The sequence below is a fragment of the Nanorana parkeri genome, unplaced genomic scaffold (assembly GCF_000935625.1).
Source record: "Nanorana parkeri isolate BGI_ZX_2015 unplaced genomic scaffold, ASM93562v1 scaffold567, whole genome shotgun sequence".
Lineage (NCBI taxonomy): Eukaryota > Metazoa > Chordata > Amphibia > Anura > Dicroglossidae > Nanorana > Nanorana parkeri.
Window position 1 is genome coordinate 257,112 of NW_017306835.1, and position 27,247 is coordinate 284,358.

The 27,247-nt window shown below is 41.1% G+C and overlaps 1 protein-coding gene across 1 annotated transcript in view; it reads left to right on the forward strand.

The window, feature by feature from the left end:
* ATP11A (ATPase phospholipid transporting 11A) overlaps positions 1-27,247 on the forward strand; it is a 148,233-nt gene that overhangs the window by 110,459 nt on the left and 10,527 nt on the right. Inside the window, exons 20-28 of the mRNA XM_018562255.1 lie at positions 2,316-2,490; positions 5,217-5,319; positions 7,031-7,176; positions 7,263-7,322; positions 7,554-7,681; positions 9,353-9,488; positions 13,020-13,085; positions 14,911-15,014; positions 20,227-20,392. Coding sequence (XP_018417757.1) covers positions 2,316-2,490; positions 5,217-5,319; positions 7,031-7,176; positions 7,263-7,322; positions 7,554-7,681; positions 9,353-9,488; positions 13,020-13,085; positions 14,911-15,014; positions 20,227-20,392 — 1,084 coding nt within the window. The remainder of the gene's footprint in view (positions 1-2,315; positions 2,491-5,216; positions 5,320-7,030; positions 7,177-7,262; positions 7,323-7,553; positions 7,682-9,352; positions 9,489-13,019; positions 13,086-14,910; positions 15,015-20,226; positions 20,393-27,247) is intronic.

Genomic DNA, 27,247 nt, shown 5'->3' on the forward strand with positions numbered 1-27,247 from the left:
AAAAATCTCCCGGGCGCTCTGGGAGCCTCCCGCTCCCGGCCGCCCAGGAGAGAAACAGTGCCTGTCTTTTTTTTCTTTATTCTGACACGAGCGATGTCAGAATAGAAATAAAAATTTCTCCCATTAAAAAGCATTGGGACATTACTATTGGCTATTTCAATTTGCAATAGCGAATAGTAAACTAGCATTGTACCCGCCCTCTGCTGATGAACCTGATGGGGAACTGCAGAGGGCGGGTACAATGCTAGTTTACTATTGTCAGAATAAAGAAAAAAAAGACACAGCAGTGTTTCTCTCCTTGGCGGCCGGGAGCAGGAGACTCCCGGGGCGCCAGGGAGAGTTAGCTGTTTAGAAAACCAGGTTAGCAACCAGGTTAGCAACCAGGGACGCTGATCTCTCTGAAAGTGGCCGGAGCCAGCCGTAAGATCACGGCTGGCTCCGCCCAGCTGTCAGAAGCAGGCTGTCGGTCGGCCAATGGCCGTCCGCTTGGCCAGCTTCGGCTTTCTGCACGGCTCAGCCGAGCTGATGCATATGCGATCGGCTCGACTGAGCCGCTCGGCCATGATCGGGAGCTGTACGGGCTATTGTGAATAGCCCGTACAGCACTCCCTCGGTTCTACTGAACCGAAGGGGTTCTGGGGCCGAAGCTAGCCGAAGGATCGGCCGAAGCTACGGCCAGATCCCTCGGCAGCTTCGTGAATAGACCCCATTGTGTTTTACAGTGTAAAATAAGATATAATGGACTCTCCTACAATAAATGAGAGATCTCATTGGACCTCCATGACCTATACAACAATGCTTAGCCTGCTGCATTATAATATATTTTTTCAAGCACAGTTAGTACTGTGCCGTGAAGGCCTCTTCAAACATACTGCGTTGACCTGCACTGTACTGCACCGGGCAAACGCAGGTCATAGCAAGGACACTCAATCAATTGTTTTCTATGTGTCCCATTCACACTACAACATGGGTGTGATGGGCGATGCACTGTGCTGCAATAAAATGCAAGCATGCTGTATTTATCACAGCGCACTAGATACCACCAGCAGGGTCCTGAATGGAGTGTACACATTGCACACCCCACATGAAGTTAAAAACATTTAAACAATGACAGCTCCGGCAGTGTGTGATTCAGTGCACACTAACGGAGCTGCCACAACTCACTAGCCTGCCTGCTAAAACTTAACTTTTCAGCGGACAGGCTAGTGTGAATGGGTCCTGAAGGTCTGTGCAAATACGTTAACTGTATATGTTGAATGTCACAAACAAGTTTTCAGGGATGCAAGTGCAGGTATTATATGTATAATTTATCAATCTGTGAGTACTAGTTATGTGTTAGTCATGTACATTAAAATATGAGTATTGTTACAATTCCTAGTTATGGAAGCCATGGTTTCCCTATACTGCATGATAATGGCCTGAAACATATACAGCTTAGAATAAATGGCTCTATAATATCACGCTATACTGTATTTCCACTGTGTACCAGTGGTTCTGGATGTACATTTAGCTGTTTGGGTATAAAGGAATCATTTTCATTGCTCTGTCCATTGTCCTGAAATTAGCAATAATCCCCTCGTTTTGGGATATGTGAGGGAATAAAACATGTGAATACCTTCTGTTCAAAAAGGCTTTACTGTGCTACACACTGATATGTTTGAAGGGATTTTTGATTCCTTTAGTCCCTTTTCATAACCTATATTGTTATACTGTCTCAATTTCTATATATTGCATGCATCAGCCACACATTGGCTTGTACTCTTAAAGTTTCATTTGCCTCCTATTTCTGTATATGTTATTATTTGAATATTTCTTGGCATACTGTTTACATCAGTCCTTTTACTAGGCTACTCTCCATATCCTAGTCAAGCAGACTCTGATACGTACACAAATAGGTCTGTTTAGTTGGCTTCTGTTTCACTTACCAGTATGTTCTTGGATTGTATGACAAAACCGGATCACTTGAAATAAACCAATGAAAATAGACATTATCCCTGGTGGGAATTGAACCCAGAGTTCAAGGCCAAGCACAATAACTACATAGAAATTGTGAGAGGGCTTACTGCAGGACAGACAATTGGAAGAATATCCCATTCATCTATCCCACATATAACCATGGAGGTTAATGAGATCTATCACAGTAGATCCCTTTGTTTTCCAATATTTGTCATATAATTAACCCAAGTGTTCTAACCATCTGCTTGGCTGCCTCGACAGGATACACATTTCTTGTTTCCATTAGCCAAATGACTTAGAGAAGACAGCTGAAGCATCACACTGATACCTTTTATTTCATTTTCTTCAACGTGGTATAGGTTTTCAGACGATTTCCAAGATTACGGTTTAATTATTGATGGAGCCGCACTTTCATTAATAATGAAACCGAGAGAAGACGGGAGCTCTACAAACTACAGAGAGGTTTTCCTGGAGATCTGCAGGAACTGCAGTGCTGTTTTGTGTTGCCGGATGGCCCCTTTGCAGAAAGCACAGGTATCAAGGCTTAAAGTTTTTAGTTTTCCAAAGACTTCTTCACAGAGGGGTCAGCACGGTGTCTTAAAGACATCTATCTTTAATCCGCTGAACAGCCCCCAATGTGCAGAACACTAATACCGTGATCATATAACTTTATACATTGGTGTTTTTTTGTGGGGTTTTTTGCTCTTTCTTGCTTCAAATTGATATCCTTTCTACTGATTGGCTTTTTGTACTGTAGTATTCCAATCTGCAGATATGGTTCGATAACATTTTATTGGAACTCGGCAAATGTTAAGAGATAATATACTGTAGGTACTGTAAAAGTAAAGTAAAAAAAAAAAACTGTAATAAAATCTCAGGGATCTATGTAATCATTTCAGTACATGTAGCCAAAAAAGTTGGCTTACTGAGCATATCACAGTTGGTAAGCACATCACCTCTGTGTTTAACACAATGCATAGTACAATAGTAATCTGCTCAAAGAAATAATCCACTTGTTTATTTACATGCTTTGAGATAAAAAGATATAAAAAAAAATGTCAGCCAAACATATGTTAATACATTTAGTGGAATAGTATACATTAGTGAATTCATTTGGAAGTGCACTGTTACAGTATGACCGATCACAGAAGAGACATTTGTTAGCTACAATTGTAACATTACATGTTCTGTTAATATGTCTTAAACATCATGTACTATACATTTAGTGGTGTTCCCCATTAACAGTTAAAAAAAAAAAAGTCCTCTGCAGCGAGTATACCTGCCATCACTGTAAATCAACATGTATTTCTGAATACAATACTTCCCCTCTATTCTGACATATGACTATGACAGGGAGAGGAAGAGCCCCAACTGCTCACATGATGTCTTTCTTCTCCCCATTTCATTTGTCTTAGATTATATTCAGGACAGCAGTGATTAGACTGATTGGTAGTTTTATGAATTGGCATTGACTAAACCGGGGGTGGCCTAAAGGTATGCCATTTGAAGGAATAAAAATGTTGCTTCTCTGCAAAGTAGTTTAGAACATACGGGGGCCCCTTGGATACTCTAGAAATTTTACAGTGGTGAAATAACCCTTTGAAAAATGCCTGTTCATGTGAGTTTTAAAACCGTCCCGTGTTATATGTTCTAAATATAACAAAGAAGTAAACACGCACACACAGCTTATTCTGTAAAACAGTGATAAATGCCATGACGAAGTACAAAGTAACCCAAACAGCTAATCAAAAATTCTATTCTTAAGCAAACATGTAAGACCAACAGGAGCTGCCATTGCTGACTTGCTTTTGAACGCACAAGATTCAGGGCAAGCAGACACCTATTAAAGTCTAAAGAGTTGTCCTGCATACTTTCTCACGGTCAGTGACTTATTATACAGCCCAGTAATAATCAGAAAGGCAGACCCAAAGCCTGCATCTTTTAAAAACAAGATTAAAAGTGGCAAGTCTTACGGGTCTATTCACTAAGCTGCCGAGGGCAGCCGAGTGAACAACCGACCCCAAGTGAAGTGAGCCGAACACTGTTCGGCTATTCACTTCAGGCTGGTACGGCTGATTTCAGCCGTATATCGGCTGAAATCAGCCGTACATCGGCTTGCTTCGCATTTTTTCTATTCTGACATGGCTCTGTGTCAGAATAAAGAAAAAAAGACACAGCAGTGTTTCTCTCCTTGGCGGCCGGGAGCAGGAGACTCCCGGAGCGCCAGGGAGAGTTAGCTGTTTGGAGATCAGTGACCCTGGTTAGCAGGTAACCAGGGACGCTGATCTCTCTGCAAGTGGCCAGAGCCAGCCGTAAGGTCACGGCTGGCTCCGCCCAGCTGTCTGAAGCAGGCTGTTGGCCGGCCTCTCGGCCAGCTTCGGCTTTCAGCGCCGCTCAGCCGAGCCGAGGCATATGCGTTCAGCTCAACTGAGCCGCTTGGCCACGTTCGGGAGCTGTACGGGCTACTGTGAATAGTCCGTACAGCACCCCTTCGGTTCTACTGAACCGAAGGGGTCCTGGGGCCGAAGCTAGCCGAAGAATCGGCCGAAGCTACGGCTAGATCCTTCGGCAGCTTCGTGAATAGACCCCCTAGTCTTTTACGGAGGATGGTTATAAGGTATGGTAAAAGAATGTTGGTTCGCATCTTGTTATAAAGTCTTGGTATAAAATGTTGCCAATTTGGTAACTAATTGTTTAGTTGCTGATAATGTATTTGTTACACTGTACAACATTAATGGACATTTGTCAGGCTCATATTTACGATAAGGCACATATAGGTTTGTATGTAGGGTAGCAGGGTGAAAAAGAGCAGCCACCATGTCCTTTGACTGTTGTTTTTTTTTTTATTAACCCTGCATAGATGTGAGTATATTCAGTATCAGGATGATATGGGGGGAAGGGTTCAGGGCTACTAGAAGTAACAGTGCTTTCAACATCTTGAGTGAGATGAAACGCTCCCCTTCTTCCCACCAGGTATGTTATTAGCGGAATACAATTCTATTAAACAGGCAGCTTGAAGTCTACAACAATGCGTTCAGTTATTGTGTAACGTGATTAGTGACAAGCGAGCTGGAGCCTGTACTAAAAGACATTATTAGCCGTGTACAAATAGAAAAGCATGAGCTTATATGACAGTGCTGACGAAGTACATTCATAACCTTACAGCGTTCTGAGGTTCTGCAAATCAAATTATTGATGATTATAGTTTGTTTTGCCATAAATGTGTAATCCAGTGAAAGAAAGTGTTAATTGTTTTATAGATCGTCAAGCTAATAAAGACATCTAAAGAACATCCAATTACACTGGCCATAGGAGATGGTGCAAATGATGTCAGTATGATCCTCGAAGCACACGTTGGCATCGGTATGTTTGGAGAACTTGTAATGTGGAACTAAATATCTATGTACATTATATGGTGTTAATCTTTCTTCTAATAACACCTCTCTTGCCATTTATTTTACTAAAATAATTGCAGGGATGGGATTGACAGAGAAAAATGGCATTTCATACTTAATAGTTATTGAGTATGTTTTTTGTGTTCCAAATAGTGACCCTATTAAGGTATTATACACAAGTCCATCAAAATCTATGTCCAGATGATATAAATACATTTTCTTTAGGTAGTGGGCAAAACAGGCAAAGCAATGCCACATCTAATTACAAACAGATGAAGTAATGGGATTATTAGTATATGTAAAAAAAAACATGGCATGTATCTGTTAACACCAGGCTTGTGTAAAGAAGGCACAACCAGGATTGTATAAAACCCCTTAACAGGAAATCATAGTGCTGAGACCAAGTGATAGTTTAGAACTAATTTCTAGAAAATAATATGGAATGAGCACCAAGCTGAAAGGAGAAGTGGGGGAACAAAGGGAAGGTAAATATAAGCTGCAGGGTGGGGTTCCATAAAGTTAATCTTTTGCTTTGTTTGACAAAGGGCAATGCACAGGCTCATTTAAAAGTAATTTTTGAGATGATGTCCACATTTTTATATGGTTCCTCTTCCATAGTTTTGTGATTGTGCTAAATGTACACTAGCTACTAGAATGACTTTGCCTAACTGCTTAATGTGGCTCTGTCACTAAAATCTATGGTCAAAGTTTTCCCTGCAGAAAAACCTAGAGTAGTCACCTCTGCTGCTGCTCATCCTGCCAATCTCTGCAGCAGTGAACAGAAACGGACAAAGACCTTGCAGAATCCAACACTTCCAGGAGTGTTGGATTCCTGCCGCCCACAGTGCTCAGTGGTTTGATCCATTGGCCCCTACATCACTACTGTATCTTGTGGTGACATAGGAGCCTGTGGGCGGAACCACAGCAAGTGGCCAGAGAACAGGAAATTGACACTGCTGGAAAGCTCTGATTCTGTGGGATCTTTAGCCGGTGGTTTTTCTTCACTACTGCAGAGATCAGTGGTGTGGGCAGCAGAAGAGCTGAGTATTCCATGTTTCTTTACAGAGAACAGTGTATTTTGAGCATTGGTTTTAAAGAGTTTGGCTACACAGTGCATTGTTTTCAATAATCCAATTGATTCATCGTGAGAAAGAACACTAAAGCATGTTAAGTAAATATACTGTAGCTATCCCATGTACATATGCAACTACAAAGTAAGCATAGAAACAAAGCAGTATAATTATAAAGGATTCACTAGTCCAATCAGAAGGATGCAAAGATGTACTAGTGACTAGTACATCTTTGCATCTTTCTGATTTGACTGATCTCTGTTTTTACAGTTTGAGCAGTTGAAGGGCTATTTTTTTAAGTTTAATAATAAAAACAATTTTTTTGAACATAACCAGGTATGCTATCCCCATAGCAAGGGAGCAGCAAGTATAAAGCCCACTGAAATGTTAATACTACCTTGCATGTCCTTCTGCATTGGAATATGTTTTGAAAGGGGTTGGCCCCCTCTCAAAGGTACAGTGGCCCCTTGCTGATGTGGAAAAATAGCTGGCACATAAGCCTTTCTTGTTAGCCGTCCTAAGCATGGAAGCTACCGTTAAGCCTGGTACCTGTCATCCAGCTAAAAAAATCATTGAAATGACTATACATTCTTCTTTTTTTTTTTTCAGGAGTAATCGGTAAAGAAGGAAGACAAGCAGCCAGGAACAGTGACTATGCAATACCTAAATTTAAACATTTAAAGAAGATGCTTCTGGTTCATGGTCATTTTTATTACGTTAGAATAGCAGAGCTGGTCCAGTACTTTTTTTATAAGGTAAGGATAGCACGACTTTACCAATGAATGTGTGCAGCTCAAACCCAACTTTTTGTTGTTTTTTAACATAATCTTTTGTTTTGCAGAATGTGTGCTTTATCTTCCCCCAGTTTTTATACCAGTTCTTCTGTGGATTTTCCCAGCAGGTCAGTAATAATGAAAAAATATATATAATGCAATAGCAGCATTCTGTTGTCAGGAAAATAAGGGCTGTATAGAGAAATCTAATGTAATCTTAATTCCCACATATATATTTATCCCCACTGTTTTCTAATGTTAAAATTATTTTAGTTCATTTTACATACTCTGCATTGCTAGTAAATATGATATTTATCATGTTACCAATCTAAACCTGCAAATATTTCTTTTTTTTTCAGCCTTTATATGATACTGCGTACCTAACACTGTACAATATCAGCTTCACTTCGCTGCCTATACTGTTGTATAGTCTAATAGAGCAACATGTTAGTATGGAAATCTTGAAAAGAGATCCCACGTTATACAGGTATATTATACAAATTGCATATTGGGTAAGAATGTGTGTGTATGTGGGTATTGAGTGAACTGAATTTCTTAGATTATGATTACTGTTTTTATACTTCTGAATACATTTTAAGAAAAAGGAAACAAGCAGTATTAATACAACATAGATCACATCAATAGAACTATTTTTCCAATTGGGGATTCTGTCTTGAATTAACTGCAGACAGGTTTGTCCACCAACGGCTTTCATTTTTCACATACTGGGTGAACCTGCTCCTGTTCAGGGATAAGCGAAACTTAGGGAGCTATTCACAAAAGGGTGAAGTGTTTGGAGAAGGCAGGAGAAATGAACAATCTAGGCCAAAATAGATGATTTGGAAAAATTCTCCAATTCAGCTCACTTTCCAGTTCAGCTATGTTGTCCCAGATTGGGACAACATAGCTTATCTTGCACTTCTCCTGCCTTCTCCAAACTCTTCATCCTTTTGTGAATAGACCCCTTAAAGTGTTAATTTTTCTGAAATTTTTAAAAAATGTGGTTGATTTTGGTGAAATTTCACCATATTTTGAAAAATGCATTGCAGTCACCAGGGAAGGAGACATTAAGGGTTTTTTTTTGTGATGACCTTTAAATAGCGCTGGAAGATTATTGAAGGGCCTTTCAACTGCCTTGAACCTGGACCCATTCTGCTGCTAAGAACGGCCTCTCATTAGGCTTATTTTACATTTTATCAGAAAAAGAAAAAAAAAAACACCTGTGAAAATATACGTAAACTACAAAATATGAATTGGCAGTATATTAATAAAGTTAAAAAAACATCAATACAAAGAACACAAACATTTTTTTCTAAAAAATGAAAAAAAGTAGATAGCTTTGATTATTAAAGGAGAATTATGAGGTGAGTGCTTTTCACTCAGCCTCATAATCTGAGACGACCTGTGACAATGAAACTGTCACAGGTCGGCTCAGTAGATCAGGAAGTGAGCGAACACATACCGGCGCTTGCTCACTTCTCGACCTATCCATGCAGAGAGCCGTGACTGTCACTTACGTCTCCCTGCAGGGATCCCCCCTCCCCTGTCCGATCCTCCAGCGCTGACTGGCAGAACGGACGGGGGGAGGTGGTGGGTACAGCTGGCTCTGCCTCTAGATAGGGAGAACCAGCTGCCTCTCATGCAACTGGGTTGATCCTGACAGAATTGCCGGGATCTGTCCGGCTGCGGCGTCTCAGTATACTGAGCTTTGGGTGACGGGAGAACGCTAGTTTGTGCCTCCCGTTACCCTTAGGAGAACTATGGGGAAAAGCCCTGACCCCATAGTTCTCCTTTAAGCAAATTTTACCACAGTAGTTGAAGGAGCGAAAGGTAACATTTCCGTTTCTGCTGTAATTTCATGGCAAAATCAGTTTCCAATATTATTAGACAGAGGCAGCATGGGAATGTTAGGGTAGGAAGATCTCACAAATGGGCAAAATATCATAGCCAACTGGTTACTGAAGTTTTAGCAAGGATACGTAAGGAAAATGTTAATAATGTGCGTAGTATAAACAATTTTAAACAGGAGATCTTTTGACTTAAATCTTCCTTATCTGGGTTGAAAATATTAGATTTTTAGTTTGGCGATGCAGCTTGCTTAGTTAAATTGATTGATATAGGGCAGGATAAACAAACATCTGTTCTGTCTCTTTTATAGGGATATTGCCAAGAATGCTCTACTGCGATGGCGTCTGTTCATTTACTGGACTTTCCTAGGACTGTTTGATGCAGTTGTGTTTTTCTTTGGGGCCTACTTCCTGTTTGACAATGCCACTGTGACTAGCAATGGACAGGTATGTGCTCAAGGAAATCTGGGGCAAAGAAATTATTGTGGTTCTTAGTGTCAAACAGACAACAGCAAACAGGTATACTCATTTATTTTCATAGATTTTGCAGCAAACGCTACCTTCCTACTAGCCAACACCATACAGTGTATGCCTCTATATACTTACTGAGGGGAATTTATCAAAATTGGAGCAGACCAAAACAGGAGCAGCTCTGCATGGCAACCAATCAGCATCTCTCTTCAGTTTGTTCAGTTAGGATTTGAAAATGAAGGAGAGAAGCTGATTGGTTGTCATGCACAGCTGCTCCAGTTTTTGTCTGCTCCAATTTTGATAAATTCCCCTCACTGTATATTAACTGCTATAATGTCCAGGCTTTACAACATATGGTTCTGTGGCAGATTTTACATATACTTAGAGGGGAATTTATCAAAACTGGAGCAGACAAAATCTGGAGCAGCTTTGCACGGCAACCAATCAGCTTAATTTTCATTTTCAGATCTTAACTAATCAAACTGAAGAGAGAAGCTGATTCATTGCCCTGGGCAACTGCTCCAGATTTTGTCTATTCCAGTTTTTGATCATTTCTTCTCTGTATGTGTACAACAAGTTTATTAAGGTAGGCTTTATGCATGCACGGTTATTAATTCCAAGTCTCTCCTTTTTTCTAGATGAGTGGTAAAAAAGCTTTTACCGCTCATCAGTTTAGTGTCATCAGTGATTACTGCCCCTAGAATTATTGCTCCCACTCTGACGTTTGCAGTGATATATATCGTGTGGCGTAATCTTTGTAGGCGCACCCGACGCGTATTTACATGTATATGTGCGTGCATGCAGGGGCTTTAAAAAAAAATTGTGTTTTATTTTATTTTTTTAAACTTTTTTTTCATATGTGACTTTTAATATTTTTTTTTTTACTTTTTGGTTTTTACACATAACTTTATTGCTATCACATAGGGGGCTTGTTATACAATGACACGTCCTCCTTATTGAGACATCAGGAGTCTCTACGACCCCCAATTTTATCTAGGGACTCCATAAGAAGCTGATGAAGAGATTTGCTTCCCCAGCTTCTTCTCTGGCTGTAGCAGCCAGAAAAAATGACAGCTAAAGGCAGAAGTGATGTAATACACTTCACTTTCACCTTCAAGCATCGGAGGAGAGATCAGCAGTGGCGAAATGCTGATCTCTCCTCTGTTGCTAGTGTAAGGAGCCCCTGTGCCGGGCCTGGGCCCACAGGGGGGGACATCTGCTCACGTGTGCGTCCACCCGCCAAGAAGATTCCACCGTCCGCCCATGTATTTACAACCTGCGGGTGGCAAGCGGTTAAAATAGCTGCAGTATCCCAGTGGACTTCCTGTTTGTTTTGACATTAATGATCCCCAGGAAGTAAACAAAGACGAGTTGAGGCTCAATTCACAAAGGGAACAAACCTCCATAAGGATGCTTATTTTTTAAATAGTATCAGTTATTCTTAGATGAGTCCATTGAGAATTGGAAATTAGTTATATGGCTAAAAAGAAGATCCTTATCCTTGTGCTAATGCTTTGGGAATTGATCATTAAGTAACATATAGCAGCCAATCCCGTTGCTATTGCACACTTTTACTGCCAGGGGTCTCAAGCAACTGTTTTCTCTATTCTCCCTTGATATTAGTACAGGAACCTGTACTGACTTCCCACCTCAGAGCTCATCATAGTAGAAGCGTGTGTAGGATCAGTAAATGCACCTGGTAAGCATACATTAGAAGTAGAGATGCATACATCATATAGGAGTCTGTTTTAAAAATAAAGTTTGCTTCGGAAGAGTTAATCTGAATTATAGGAAAAATAGAACTGCCAAAGTATCTTTCTGAAAGAAATGACCAGACTAATTCCTTGAATTAACGATTGTGTGATCATAATAATATAGACTACAGTAAAAATAATACATTTTCATTTCTGATAAATGCATGTATTAATTTGTTTATGTTATACGTCATTTTGTAGCCATTTTCTGCTTAAATGGGTTATGTATCAGAACAAAGCACAGAAACAGTTGAATATAAAACTGAAACTATCCAGAATGGGAAGTTTTATGCTACAGATGTTTTGGATTTGCTTTGATACATACTCTTTCAATGTTACACCTTCTGCTTTATGGTCATAGTTTTGTCGTGCTGTGCATGTTTATGTTTATGTTTCTTTTGCTTCTGCCACTGTTGCTTTCCTCAGATCTTGACAACCAACACGTATATGGTAAGGCGCCCGCTGATGTGTTATGCTGTGCAGTTCTATCCATTCTCTTACTAGACATTTTAGATAGAAACCTTTTGGATATTACCCTTATTATTTTGCTTTTGCTATTGCAGTGTATCTTAATACAAACAATAGGTGTTACTTTTAGAAAGAGCAATACTGTAGAAAACAAATCAAAATAAGTCTAGTATTGTTAGTACATGTGATGCAGTAACTGGACTGAGGCAGACTATCCATTATTCTACTTCGTGTACTTAAGTAGCTGTGGATGGTTGCTAAGGTTCAGATTCTCAAAGTTTGTCTCTAGCTTATTTTTTAATCTTTATTGTGTAGTGCACTAGTTGTATTACTCAAAACGTCAGACTTCTTCATTAAAGTTAGATGCAAGACATGGTGTGCCATATCACATAGCAACACTTAGCTAAAACCAAATAGAAGGTTGATTTGGTGGCTGTGGATACTAAATTTAGCTAATTGCTTCTTGTGCATTTTTATTGGATAGGCTAGGTAATCGGTTTCTGAGAGCTGCTGAGTGAAGGTACTTTCTATACAGCAGTAACATCCTATCTAAGATTCTACCTTGGTTGCAGCACACTGTGGCTAAATGGGGCCATGGCCAAAATATAATTTTTAGGAGCATGGCCAGGTCAAGGGATTGTGATAACACTCAGCAAAATGCTAATTCCAAAAACAAACATGCAATATGTTGCACCTCACCAGTCCTTAGATGTGGTGGCTGCTTTGGCTTTGCTTTTTCAGGCTTGTATCCTTTATTTTCACATGGTGATCCTATTAGTGACACCATTCCTGTTCTAGAGGGACAATGCTCATGTACTGTGCTCTGCCTTTGGAAGAACAGTCATCATAGGTTGCTCATTGCTAATTTGAACTAGATACCACCTCTCCCTCTCAGCATCTCCATGACATAGGGAAGAGGTGTTCTGTAGTCCCCAGAGAGAACTGGGCAGGGCTGATAACACTGCTAGCTGATAAGGATGTAGCACAGGCAGAGAGCACAGGAAGTAATCAGCTCAGTAGATTTCTGGCAGCATTAACAGTACAGCACAATACTTTACTGGTAAATGTAACAGACCGAAATAAAGCAAACAAGAGAAGTATATTGTTAGGGTTTACATACACTTTAAATACATTACTCACCATCCCTTATGTTATGTACATTGATAAGTGTTTTCTAAAAACCATAGGTTCTCTCTGAGCCCTGTTTGGTGCTGATTAAATAAGTAAAGTAATAATAAAAAAATGTAACAACTTCTATCTTTTTTGGCTTTGACATTTTTTATAGATGCTGGGAAATTGGACCTTTGGAACACTGGTATTTACTGTCCTAGTATTTACGGTTACACTTAAGGTAAGATTGGAATCTTGTTTCAATTACTGTATTAAAGATGCCTGAAGAAAATAAACTGTATGATATATAAACAATTCTATATTATCATTGTGGGACTATTAAACAGATATAGTGGTGAATAAGATAATTCATAATTTGTGTCAATATAATTATTTACCTATTAGTCTTTTTTATATCCTTTGCAATAAACATCACTATACTGCACATCTCTAGGATAGCAGAGTTTCAGATATCTTACATTATATTTTCATTTTGATATTTGTGCTGGAACAAGTGAGAGATGTGCATTGTTTGGGTTTGCATACACTTTAAGTCATCATGGCTTGGGAAAAGAAATTAACAAGGTGTGCCTTACCACCCACAATGCACCCACACAAAACATGAACTAACACCAATCTAAACACAAACACAGTTTCTTATGGCAATAGTGAGATCCCTAAATATACAATTTCAGTAGTTCTGGCTCTATTTATAAAGCTGGGTGGCCTGATGGTATTCCAGATTAACTGATTTCCTTATTCATTTGTTGTCTGAACCTGCCCTGATTTATGTTCATTAGCAGGCATCAGGGCTAAATTATTTCCTCCTGCCCCCAAGGCCAAATGTCTTATGCCACCCCTTCCTATCCCAGTTGGCTGGTGAGCCTTAGTATTACACTGACAAGATCAGACACCATGGCACACTAGACTCTTGTGGGGAAAAAAGACATTGTAAGATAATGTTCCATTCTATATTAATACACCTAGAGCTGATGGCTAAAAGTATAGGATAATCTCTCATTATACTCTGCTTGTAGATTGGTTCTAGGTGTATGAACCCATAATGTATGCACCGCAAGTTTACAGTGAACCATTTCAGCAACAAAAATGTACCAACACATCACCAATGCCCCAGCTGGAATGCTGTGGCAGGCAGCAGTCTTCAGTCTTTTATTTTGCACAGGAATGTGCTAATAACACTCAGTAAATGTGTGGATGTCTCTGTTCTATCAATGGCAACCCTGCTGCCCTAGGCTATAGCCTTTGTTGGCTCTGTAGAAATCCAGACTTAGGAGGCCTGCTGGGCCTGTACCCAGGATCAGGGTCATACACAAATCCTCATTTTCTTTAATACTTTCACATGTTTGTCTATTATAGGTATTGATTTTTTTTTATTAACGAGTCGTAGCTCTCAAAGATTGACACTGTAGTTATGGTTAGCCTGATTGGCCGGGAAGCCGCCTTCACACTTCCTCGCAGAACTGCTGGTCATCGTGGTAAGTACCGGAGCATTTGGGAGAGTACGAGTACTCGCCCAGATACTCGGTATTCGCACCGATACCAATACTAGTATCAGAATCGGTGCATCCCTAGTTATGTTTCAGTGTCCACGTTATCCTTTAAGAGCCTGTTCATGCGGGCTTTCCGATCAGGTCCGATCAGTTTTTCAGGTGGATCTGATCAAAAGCCAAGTGTTAGTCTTTGGGCAACTGGATCTAAATGGACAGGCGTCCGTTTACATCCGATTACCCCCGACTCCGGCCAGGTCCAGAAAAAAACGGATCAAACTTCTGTTTCGCCAGACCTGATCGTGCCGGATCGGGGGTAATCGGAGGTAAATGGACACAAGTCTGCTTACATCCAATTCCCCATAGACCAATGCAGGTCTGACAATTTAAGTTTTTTCCTCCATCCCAAGATGGAGGAAAACATTGGACATACACAGATGTCACAATGGGGACATCCGTGCCAATTATGCCTAATACTGCACTGTACTTTAATACAATTTACTGTTTCTGCACAGACAATTTAATGGCTTTGATATAACCTGTTTCATTTACTTTCAGCTTGCACTGGATACGCAATACTGGACGTGGATCAACCACTTTGTGATCTGGGGATCACTTATATTCTATATTGTCTTTTCTTTGCTTTGGGGAGGGATTGTCTGGTAAGCGCCCCTTCTGGTCAACATTATTACATAGCTATACCTTTAAATAAAGGTTTGTGCATGGTATATTTTCAGGGATATATAATAAGGTAAAGGGCACAAAGCAAAATTCATCCAATTATAACTTTTCTAACTGATCTAAAACTAAAAAGAGAGGTCATCTGGTTACTTTCTATGGTTTGCTACACCTTGCACTTACTCTTGGAACTGACTGATTAAAGCTCAACTCATTTTTACCGGGGAAAAAACCCTTCTCCTCACCCCCTGAAAGAAGTACCCAGTCTCTCCACAATACAACAGGATGTTCCTTGTCAACCTCACAGACAAAAGACACAAAACCCTCCCCCCAGTGCTGAGTGTCTTTCTTCTTCCCAGTGTCATTAAATCAACTTCTTCTAAGCTCAGGGCATCAGGGACATGCCTCCTTGGAGGTGCATCATTAGGCTGCCCTGGGCCTATAGGAGAATGATGCACAGAACAGTGCCCTGGAAAAAAGGGCCATGGAGTGTCACATGACTGGACCAAAGACCTCTCCACAAAAGGTACGTATACAAACAAGAAAGGATTGGGGAGGACCTGCAGTTTACATTTGGGTGAGGTTGGATAGTGTTTAATACCCCACTGGGTCACTGGATCTTCCTGTTTTCCTGGACCCCAGCAAGATCACCCCCTATTACTGCTACTTGCCAAATTTGAGCGTCCTCTGTATTTCTCTAGAGAATATTTTGTGGTCTCAAATGCACATTTGCTTATTTCACAAAATCTATGTGCAAAGTATAGCAACCAATCGCATATTAAGTTTCACTAATCTGACTAAACATGATTGGTTTATCAATCAATTGGTCAATTGGTTTTACTGATCTTTTATAATCTATAATCTCCTGTGGCTATTTGTATATCAGGTAGGCAGTTGACACTCTTTAATGCTAAGATTACACAGTGAGATTGATTCCTTCTGAGATGAAAGCAAATATATGATAAGCCACTTGTGCATTGTATTGTTTTCAGTAAGTCCGAGCTGACTGATAGACTTGCATTAGGAGAAAGCAACAGTTATGTACAACCACTCTACTGCATTACTAGGAAGAAAGCAGAATATTCATGTTCAAAAAGCAAATATTGCTGCTGCTAACGGAAATAAGTTGGTTTTACAAGAATCAATAAAATGATTTACGTTAAGTCGACCACATTCATATGTACATATCAAAGATTAGCAATGTCTTTTAAAGTAAACCTATCAGTATGTAAGACTGCCTATAATGCCAGCATAAGGGCTAGTATGCTTTTCTTGTATTCCTTAATGCAAGTCTAGGTGGATGTAGCCAAAACCCAACTTAAATGCTAGTGTGCACTAGACCTAAATGAAATGCAGGCATTTTCAGGAGCCCCAAAGCCCAGGGCACTATTAAAGTCAAATGTTGGCCTGCTACATCCAGCAACTAGTTGTTGGTCACTTGTACCATCCATCACACCGGAGAACCAATAGGTAAATGCAGAATGGGGCAGGCCAGCCTTTAGCCCTCTTTGTAAACTCAATATCCGTTAATAGGGGTGCCCAAAACACTTGAAAAGCTGAGGAATGTTACTTGCAACCAATTTAAGTTGCCTGCATTCATTTATGCTACACATTTGTTTATTGAAAGGCCGTCTCTTTAAATTAGGCCGTTTTTAAATGAATGGCTCCAAGTTCAGTCTTTTCGTTGGATACAGTAACATTTCTATGCATGAATTGGACTACCTGGGCAATGCGTGAAAGGCTGAATCACTGTTTAATAAACACCAAGCTCAAATAAATCTTTTGGTGCTTTCAGTCCACTTACAAAACATTTTCAGAAACAAACAGTGCTTTAATATGGCTTTCTGCATTCTGTGCTCTCGTTAGTCTATCATATCTAAACAGTTGGTATAAATTAATAGTAGGAACGTACAAGTGCAGACCCTTCACTTTGTGGACCTTTTATTTAATTATTTATGTAAATACTAACTTGAGCTGTAAAAAGGTTTTTGGCTGCCCCTTCTGCATCCCACACCATCTGTTCTTGAGTGTGCATGCCCATCGGATTATTGGACCAATAGGGGAGTGCAGAAGGTCCCAGCAAATCAGTACTTAGACAAACAAGTGTCCCTGGTTCAGGGCTCCCGATGCTCTCAGAAAGATTCTACAGGTGCCTGGATTCAATTTGTACTACCATTTTTAAAGTTGTAGATCGAGTGGTTTTTGTTTTTTTTAATGCCCACATGGTGGTTTTGTGTTTTTCAAGAACTAGTATTCTCTGTTTCATTACACCTTTCTCTATCAAACCTACCATATCATTTTCTTTTCTCTCAATAATTCATATTTTATAGTGGATTCTGGCTTCAAGCCTTACTGTTGGATTTTATTGGTTATTGAACTTAATGTGGTGCCGATTTGGCAGTAAAACTACATGTGATGTCTGGTTTTGAACAAAATGCCTGAAGAACATAGTTAAATTATTAACGTTCACTGTGCTGTAGATGCCACGTTATTATTCGGAGCTGGTGTGTGTTGTGGGGACTTCCATCTGCTGAGTGTACCAAGTGATTGAAGTTTACTCCTATAAACTTTCTTATTAATGGTACATTTAGACACATTTAGACAGACAGCCATACAAGCAGTAGCCTATAGATAGAATTTGCATATAGAAACAAGACAGTTATATTTATTCATTTTCTAGCCTGTGCTGACAAATTGACGGCTAGACTTAGGCAACACAGACGCTATAGTTGTTTATTATTTTTATTTTGTAGTTCGCTTTTTATTATTTTTAATGCTATGAACAGCTATGGATGTTAGTAAAGTTTTTAAGTTGTATGCAAAAAGTAGTACAGGTCATAATTTTTTTGTAGCACAATAATCATATGAAGTATGTTCACACAAACAGAATAGGAGAAAGGACACAATGGTTTGTATGTGTGTCTAATATAATAACAAAGTTATACTCGCCCAATCCTCCAAGCCAGCTGGCTGTGCTGCCTGTCTCCTCCTGCACTCCAGTGATAGTATGTCCCTCAGCATCCTCACGTCCTATACACTGTGTATAGAATGTGATGAAATTAGACTGCTGCAGCACAGTGGGAGCAAGGCTGGAAGGACTCGTCTAAGAGCAAGCCGGTCCAGAGGATCAGGTGAGTATGAGGGGGTTGTGGTGCACATGGTGGCACATGCAAGCGATCCGACAGCTATAGAGCCGCCGATTGTTTGTATGTGTAACTGCCGGCAACGGCTGTACAGATTCCCGGTGGGATTCTGCTCGCGCGCGCCTAGAAAAACAATGACGTACATTTACGTGACCCCGCTGGGAAGGTTCCGCCATCCGCCCATAATTTTTCAATGGGTGGATGGCAAGGGGTTAAAGATAAAATGGGAAAAATCAGGGGTTAATAGGAAAAACATTTATTTAAACATAAATAAAAACACATCTTTGTTTTCCTATTGTCAGGTTTGCTTTCCCCATTCACACTGAGCTACAACAAAATAAGTGCTTTTTCAGCGCTGATTTGAGATGAGCGACTATGAGTGACATTGAGCTACATTGGGCTACAGTGCACATTTTGTCACGCTACATAGCGCTTCTTTTGGCAGTCTATCAAAGTCTATTGGGGCTAAATTGCTCAAAATCTTCCGAAAAATAGCTCATGTTTATGTGATAAGCTTCAGCTACAAGCTACAGGTGACATTGAGCTGCCGAATGTGAACATCTCCATTGAAATGTATTGGAAGTGCTACATTGAGCTATATTGAGCTTCATATTTGAGCGATTTTTGAGCGGAAATCGCGCTAGCATATGCTCAGTGTGAATGAGTCCTTGGAACTCCTGTGTTAAAAAAAAAAAAAAGCTGCAGCTACCTATAGTTTAACTGTTTGTTTTATTTACATTTTAACAAGTAAGTTAAGATGTACATTACATTGATCACTGCAGAAGAATCTGCTCCAGCAACTGTGATACATAAAGATTGGGATTAGAGATAGGAATATAAAGTAGAGGTTGACTGATTATCGGATCTACCAATAATTGGGGCTGACATTCCCACATTTTTTAAATATCGGTTACATTTGACCAATATTACCAATAATAAATACTGTTTGTATTTCAGCCAGTTCTTGAGAAACCAGCCGAAATTCGCACAGTGTGTACCGCTGTCTGGCTTGCATCCCTCGATCAGCTGATCGAAGGAGCTGGCCAGAAAATCTATGTAGGAACAAAGCGACAGCCAATGAGCTGTTCAGGTATTCTAACAGTGGCCAGCGGCCGCCGTCAGAGTACAAAAAAACAGCAGGTAGCTAGGGAAGCAATAGCCAGCCTGCTTTTGGCTAGTTCAAATTGCAGTAGCCAATAGCAGGCTGGCTATTGCACTCGGCCACTGCTTGCAGTCAATCAGCAGAGGAGTGGGCCTGAAGGAGAATTTTCTGCTTCAAGTCCTTCTCTACTGAATGACATCAGGCAGTGGGCGGGTGCAATAGCCAGCGTGGTATTGGCTATTGCAATTTGAAATAGCCAAAAACAGGCTGGCTATTGCTCCAAGCCACTGCGTATCAATCAGCAGAGGAGCAGACCTGAAGGAGAACTTTCTCCTTCAGGTCCTCTCCCCCACTTATTGACAGCAGGCAGTGGGTGGGTATAATATCCAGACTGCTTTTGGCTATTGCAATTTGAAATATCCAATAGCAGGCTGGCTATTGCACTGCCCACTGTCTGCTGTTTACATTCAGCTTCTGGCTGCGGAATCCTGCCCCTGGCAGAAGAGGCTCATTAGGGATTGTCCGATATCAGGCGACTGCCTGCTGTTTACATTCAGCTGCAGGGGCAGTTGGATGTAAACAGAATATCGGTACCTGATATAGTTTATTGGCCTGAAAGGTGGCCCATAATCGGTATCTGCATTGGTTATGAAAAATCCATAACGGTCGACCTCTTCTATAAATCTCTGGGAGAGCTCACTTCATCAGGTCTTCCATCTTCAAATGAGGAGATCCCATGTCCTAATGACTCTAGGAAGGTCAGAGAGGGGCATTTATAGACTGGGATAGTGCTGGTTGGTGTTCCATGAAAACATTTAACATGGCATGTTTACAGTTTTTAATATTTAAAACAAAATGCTGTAGTGAAACACACATTACATCAAGTATTGTGTTTTATTTTTTAACATTTTGTATTATAATTTAAATGTGTCTTGTCTTTTATCTTTTTAGGCCTTTTCTAAATTATCAGAGGATGTATTATGTATTTATGCAAATGCTGTCCAGTGGTCCTGCATGGCTGGGCATTATAATCCTCATTACAGTCAGTCTCCTCCCCGATGTTCTGAAGAAGATGATATGCAGACAGTTCTGGCCCACGGCCACAGAAAGGATACAGGTAAACAATAACTACCCACTAGCATATATTCTTGGAATACACTACCATGCTAGGTAGATGCAATGAAGAAATAATATAATAAGCATCTGCATAAATAAATCTTATTCAATATGAAAATGGTATGCAATATAGTGGTCAGAAGTAAAGCTTTCATGTTAATACCCTTATTTGTTTGTTACACGGAATTTATCCATATGTTTGCTAATATAATGGTTTTAACGTATTCTTTAAATGCATTCTATTGATTAAAGGGAACCTGTCAGGATGGTGGCTCTTTGTCACAGTGCCACCTCAATGTAGAAGGCTACCATTGTCAGACTTCTGGAAGCCAAGCTAATTCTGGGGCAGGCATATCAATGTGTGCTGATGACAAGGGTATGCACGGCTTTAGAACTAACCCTGTTTTCAGGAGTTGGACAGTGGAAATCTGGATTGAATCCTCAACTGTGCCAGATTCTGGCCATTTTTACTATTTACATTTTAAAGTAGACCTGTCAGCAAGTACTGTTTTGATTTAACTTGAATACTATTCAAAGTGCAATAAACTAGCAATAAATCAAGCCATCTTTTTGCATATAATTAATTTGACTTCTTTTCTATTCAACTCGGTACCTCTGAGGTACCGAGCAGAATAGCTGAGCCCAATGCCACTCGGCGGCACATTCACTCACTGCCCTTCGGCCCCTATGTGAATAGGGGCGAGTGGCAGCAAGCGAGCTGCCGGAGCTTTGGCTCAGCTGATCCAGATGTTGGATCAGCTGAGTCGATGTCCCTCTGCACTTCGGCTCAGCCGAACATGCAGAGCATGTTTGGCTGACTAAAGGCAGCTGATGTACGGTTGATTTCAGCTGTCGCTCGACTCTGTTCACTTCGGCTCCGTTATTCACTCAGCTTTTTCATGAAATAAGCAGTAAACATATATAAAACACTGTCTCAGCGCATTTTGTGGCTCTACATTGGCCACCTCTTCAAGAAGATGTGGAAAGGTACTACCAGACAAAAGATGTTTAAAGTACTAAGAGATATGCTGATACAGGCAAACCTGCTATTAAAATTATCATAAAATATTGGAGCCTAAAATAAGCCAAGCTTCAGTATCTTGCTAGTCGGCCCTGCTGGCTCCCTGCTGGCAGGTATTTCAAGAGCCAGTGGAGCCGACCAGCAAGATACTGAAGCTGGGCGCAGCGGAAGATTCCTCCATCCACACAGTTTAGCGTAGATGGAGGAATCTGATGCACTTTTTCCATCTGACCACAGAAAATCTGCAGATAATCTATAGGTGTATGGCCAGCTTTTTTGAATCGCTATCAGTCAGATTAGGTAAGGTGTTTTCTGTTTTGCTTGTGTTATTGCACTTTGTACATACTTATAGTTTTTTAACTATAGAATAGAAAATGCCTTCATTTAAAATTACAGACAAACTAACTTTGAATTAATTGTCACTAATAATTACTGCAGTTGACAGCCGATTTACCAAATTCAGAATAATACTGCTTTTATTTCCCTAAGTATTAGCATGTAATTCTACTTTGCTTTTCTCCAGTGTTGTGGTTTATATGGTATACAGAGTTATAGACATTTGCTGTATGTAAGCGAACATTCATTCTTGCTGGATATGTATTAGGTGCTAGTGAGTCAGTCTGCAGGTACTATATTATTTGCTTCTAGCTTATCTGTTTTCTAAGTGAAAAAGCACCATGATGTGATTTGTAACTAATATTCTGTTAGAGATAAAAAGCTCAAAAAGTGGGTTGTGTGCACATGTATGAAATGTTCATATTCCGCAGATGTCGACATATTTTAAAGCAAACATGTGGAATTAAAAAAAGTTGTATCCAGCAAGGCAAATAGTGTTGTGCAAATGACAGCATCCAATCAGAATTGATATTGACTTTAGTGCCATAACACTTGATTGGTTGCTGTGGGTTACAGCACTTTTCACTGTACCTTTGCTTTTTGCACAGGCTTTACTGAATAGTATATGCATTAATAAATATAGAATAACGTAGAAGATACATATAGGAATATGTTTTGCTTAAAAAAAACACTCTCCTCTTCCATGTCTCCATCTCCCCATTATCTCCCCCTTCATGTCCCCATTACCTCCTCCTTCATTACCCCAGCTCTCCTCTCCCTGACTTCACACTCTCCTCTTCCATGTCCCCAGCTTCCCCCCATCTCCCCCTTCACGTCCCCAGCTTTCAGCTCCCTGACCCCACACTCTCCTCTCACATGTCCCCTTCATATTCTCAGCTCTCTATATCTCCCCCTTCATGTCCGTAGCAGGCTTCTCATAGCCAGGGAGTTGGAGCTTTCGATAGCACACAGGCAGCTTTATGGTAGGCAGCCGTTCTGTGTGATGAGGGGGCGGGAATAGCCCCGCTTTCCACTCGGCTGCTGCGCCGGCTCGGTCATACTTCACACTGCGCCCGGCCGGAACAAGGTAAGGGGAGCAGCGTGAAGCACGAAGGGCCCTGGACAGGAGGAAGAGACCCCCAGTACTGATATTAGCGGTTACCGGGATATTAAATATTCTGGTAATCAGCGGTTACTAGGGGCCCCGTCCTCCTGTCCTTGGCCCCTTCTAAGTGGCGGAACTTCAGGCGCCCGGTCGCAAACTGTGATGCTTAAACATGAAGCAATTTATAAAGCATCATACTTTCTCTTTCATCCAGAATATTGTTGCAGTGTAATATAAAAATTCACTTTGGGTGCAACAACGTTGACTGATTCCGTGTGTCACCCAGGCACAGAGAAATCTAACTCTATGCAGTTTAAAGGCTACTCTCTGCAGAATTGGTTTTAAATCAAAGGGTTATGATTTTACAGCACAATTTTAAAGGGTAATTCTCCTAATGAAAAATTAATATTTATTCTGACCTTAGATGTCCCTGTTTCCCCTCTTGTAATGCCTGGCCTGCTCAGCACAGATTCCCTCCATTCATTCCTATTAGTTGGGCATTGCACTTGTGCACTACAGGAGAGGTACCAGGCTTCATGTCAGAAGAAAACACTGCCGCTGCTGCACAGGGGCATCTGGGGTCAGTGTATGTATTTTACTTTTAGATGGAGAGGGAGTCATTTGTCCAGCATGTCCGTCATCTCAGCTTACGCCACAGTAATAAATGAAGGTCCTCACACCCACCTTTTGAGCTTTTCTCTCTGTACACTGCACTAATATGCATTAGCAATGCTTTAGTATTTAATAAAATGTATCCCTTGTGTTTCTTTCTTCTTCTTCCTTTTCCCTTTGCTGTCTTCTACTTGCTTTGCATATTTAACTGCTTCCTTGCTTACACATTGCACGTGGGCATCTGCTGCCACCTTCTGGGGAACTCAGACTAAACAACCCCTTCATGTCCCCATTACCTCCTCCTTCATTACCCCAGCTCTCCTCTCCCTGACTTCACACTCTCCTCTTCCATGTCCCCAGCTTCCCCCCATCTCCCCCTTCACGTCCCCAGCTTTCAGCTCCCTGACCCCACACTCTCCTCTCACATGTCCCCTTCATATTCTCAGCTCTCTATATCTCCCCCTTCATGTCCGTAGCAGGCTTCTCATAGCCAGGGAGTTGGAGCTTTCGATAGCACACAGGCAGCTTTATGGTAGGCAGCCGTTCTGTGTGATGAGGGGGCGGGAATAGCCCCGCTTTCCACTCGGCTGCTGCGCCGGCTCGGTCATACTTCACACTGCGCCCGGCCGGAACAAGGTAAGGGGAGCAGCGTGAAGCACGAAGGGCCCTGGACAGGAGGAAGAGACCCCCAGTACTGATATTAGCGGTTACCGGGATATTAAATATTCTGGTAATCAGCGGTTACTAGGGGCCCCGTCCTCCTGTCCTTGGCCCCTTCTAAGTGGCGGAACTTCAGGCGCCCGGTCGCAAACTGTGATGCTTAAACATGAAGCAATTTATAAAGCATCATACTTTCTCTTTCATCCAGAATATTGTTGCAGTGTAATATAAAAATTCACTTTGGGTGCAACAACGTTGACTGATTCCGTGTGTCACCCAGGCACAGAGAAATCTAACTCTATGCAGTTTAAAGGCTACTCTCTGCAGAATTGGTTTTAAATCAAAGGGTTATGATTTTACAGCACAATTTTAAAGGGTAATTCTCCTAATGAAAAATTAATATTTATTCTGACCTTAGATGTCCCTGTTTCCCCTCTTGTAATGCCTGGCCTGCTCAGCACAGATTCCCTCCATTCATTCCTATTAGTTGGGCATTGCACTTGTGCACTACAGGAGAGGTACCAGGCTTCATGTCAGAAGAAAACACTGCCGCTGCTGCACAGGGGCATCTGGGGTCAGTGTATGTATTTTACTTTTAGATGGAGAGGGAGTCATTTGTCCAGCATGTCCGTCATCTCAGCTTACGCCACAGTAATAAATGAAGGTCCTCACACCCACCTTTTGAGCTTTTCTCTCTGTACACTGCACTAATATGCATTAGCAATGCTTTAGTATTTAATAAAATGTATCCCTTGTGTTTCTTTCTTCTTCTTCCTTTTCCCTTTGCTGTCTTCTACTTGCTTTGCATATTTAACTGCTTCCTTGCTTACACATTGCACGTGGGCATCTGCTGCCACCTTCTGGGGAACTCAGACTAAACAACCGTGCCTTTCTGTTGAGCAGTCCACCATCTTTATGCTTTCTCAGACCACAGGCAATCTAACTTTCTAATGGACTTAAAGGTGATACTTTTTTCTGACTTTTGCATGATCATATGTTCTTCTACAGACAAATGGGGCTTTCTGTCGTTCATTTTCTGGGTTTCCGTTTCTCCAGGTCTTGTCATTGCAATATAAATATGAGGGATTCCTTTTATAAATATTTTGATGGGAAGGATCTTCTGCTGCTACCTTGTCATTTAGTTAGGTCTTTTGGCTTCATTTTGTGTTAAAGCTTGCTGTAGAGAGAACTAGGGAAAGCAAATGTTTATAGCTACAGGTCAGAATCCAGCTGTCCTTTTCTAATCCACATGGATTAGAAATGACTGCTGGACTTTGGCTGCCAAATGGAATGTGGCTTTCTTGCACAACAGAAATACATGTTTTCACTAGTTAGAATAATTTAAATGTGTGTTTATGTGTGTGTGTGTGTGGGGGGGGAGAGGGGGGGTTAAGCTGACACTTAAAAGAGAACTATGGGGTAAGTGTTTTTCCCCATAGTTCTCTTAAGGGTCACGGGAGGATAGCGTCCTCTCGTGACCTAAAGCTCGGTATACTCGGTATACTGAGAGCGCCGCAGCCGGGACGGATCCCGACATTACTGGCGAGATCCACCCAGCTGCGTGAGTGACAGCTGGCTCTGCCTATCTAAAGGCATAGCCAGCTGTACCCGCCCCCTCCCCCGTCTGTTCCTCCAGCCAGCGCTGGAGAAACGGGGAGGGGGGAATCCCTGCAGGGAGCCGTGACTGGCAGTCACGGCTCTCTGCAGGGACATGATCGAGAAGTGAGCGTGCAACGCTATGTGTTCGCTCACTTCCCGATCTATTGAGCCGACATGTGACAGTTTCATTGTCACACGTCGGCTCGAACTATGAGGATGAGTTATTTTCACTCGCCTCATAGTTCTCCTTTAAGGTTTACACACTATATAGATTTTCTAGGTTGGAGGGATTAGGGTAAAACATTGGTGGTTCTGCTTCTAGAAAATAACAGTATTGTGCCCCTACGTGTAAGAACTGAAACATATTCTGTTGCTGATCTTTGAGGGCTAGTTCACACCAGCCACAGTGCGTTCCGTGCTGGGGCCGGAACACACTGTGGCTGGTGTGATCTAGCCATGAGAGTTTGACAGGGGTATTGCCATCATAACTTATCAACACTATTTCAGGTGGCATGACACAATGCCCATCTCTCTCCTCCCTCAGTACCACTGCTCATGTAAATAGTAATGCAAACGGTGCAGTGATACAGGTCCCCTGGGTTCCATTCTACATCCACTATAAAAAGGTTTTGATTGACCAACTCATTAGTGTTCATATAAACCTAACACGTATTGTAATCCCAGTATTTAACAGTATAAAGTCAGCATGGGAATCATTACACTGTTTCCCCTTTATATACATGGCCTGTACCATGCATGGGCTTACTGAAATAGCAGTAAGCGGTATATGAAAGACTATTGTAGCAGCAGGTAAAACAATTTGATCATTAGTATATCAGCTTCTCTTGCTAAGTTTGCAAATTTTCACATCAGTTGTGCTAGGATCAGATTGATCTCAATCATCAGGTTTTTTTTGTATCATTTCTTAGTAACGTCAACAACAGTGACACTTGTAACTATGTTTGTTATTAGGTGCACACACCCATTGTGCTGAACTGCCGTGACTCTTCAGTACTTCTATGGGTATATCACATTTAAATGGCTAGCAGCCAGAGCAGTACATCCGACTTTCATCATTGCCAGTGGGACTAATAGACTTGGCTGCAAAGTACAGCAAAATCTTTGGAGGATTTATATGGCCTGAGAGCAGCACTTCTATTTTTGCTTGCTTCTTTTATTTTAAGACGTTGCCTCTGTCTTGCACACGATTTTTCCTGAAGCAATCATTTTTCAAAATCATTTTCCATCCTTGTTTTTTTACTTGTAATACACTAACCTGATCATTCAAAAGATATTGAGCTGTCATCTTGATCACAATGCAATGCTTGCCATTTAGCTACACAGTTCATAGCATGGTTGAAGAAGAGTAGGTGGTTGTCACAGGAAGATAGGTCTCAGGAAGGCTGAATTAATGGATGATCTCTGCTGGAGAAAGAGAAACTGGACAGGTTGGACATTTTTAACCTGCAGTCCATTACCATGTGACCAAAGCAGCAGCACCGCCGGTGTCTGAGAGGATAAAA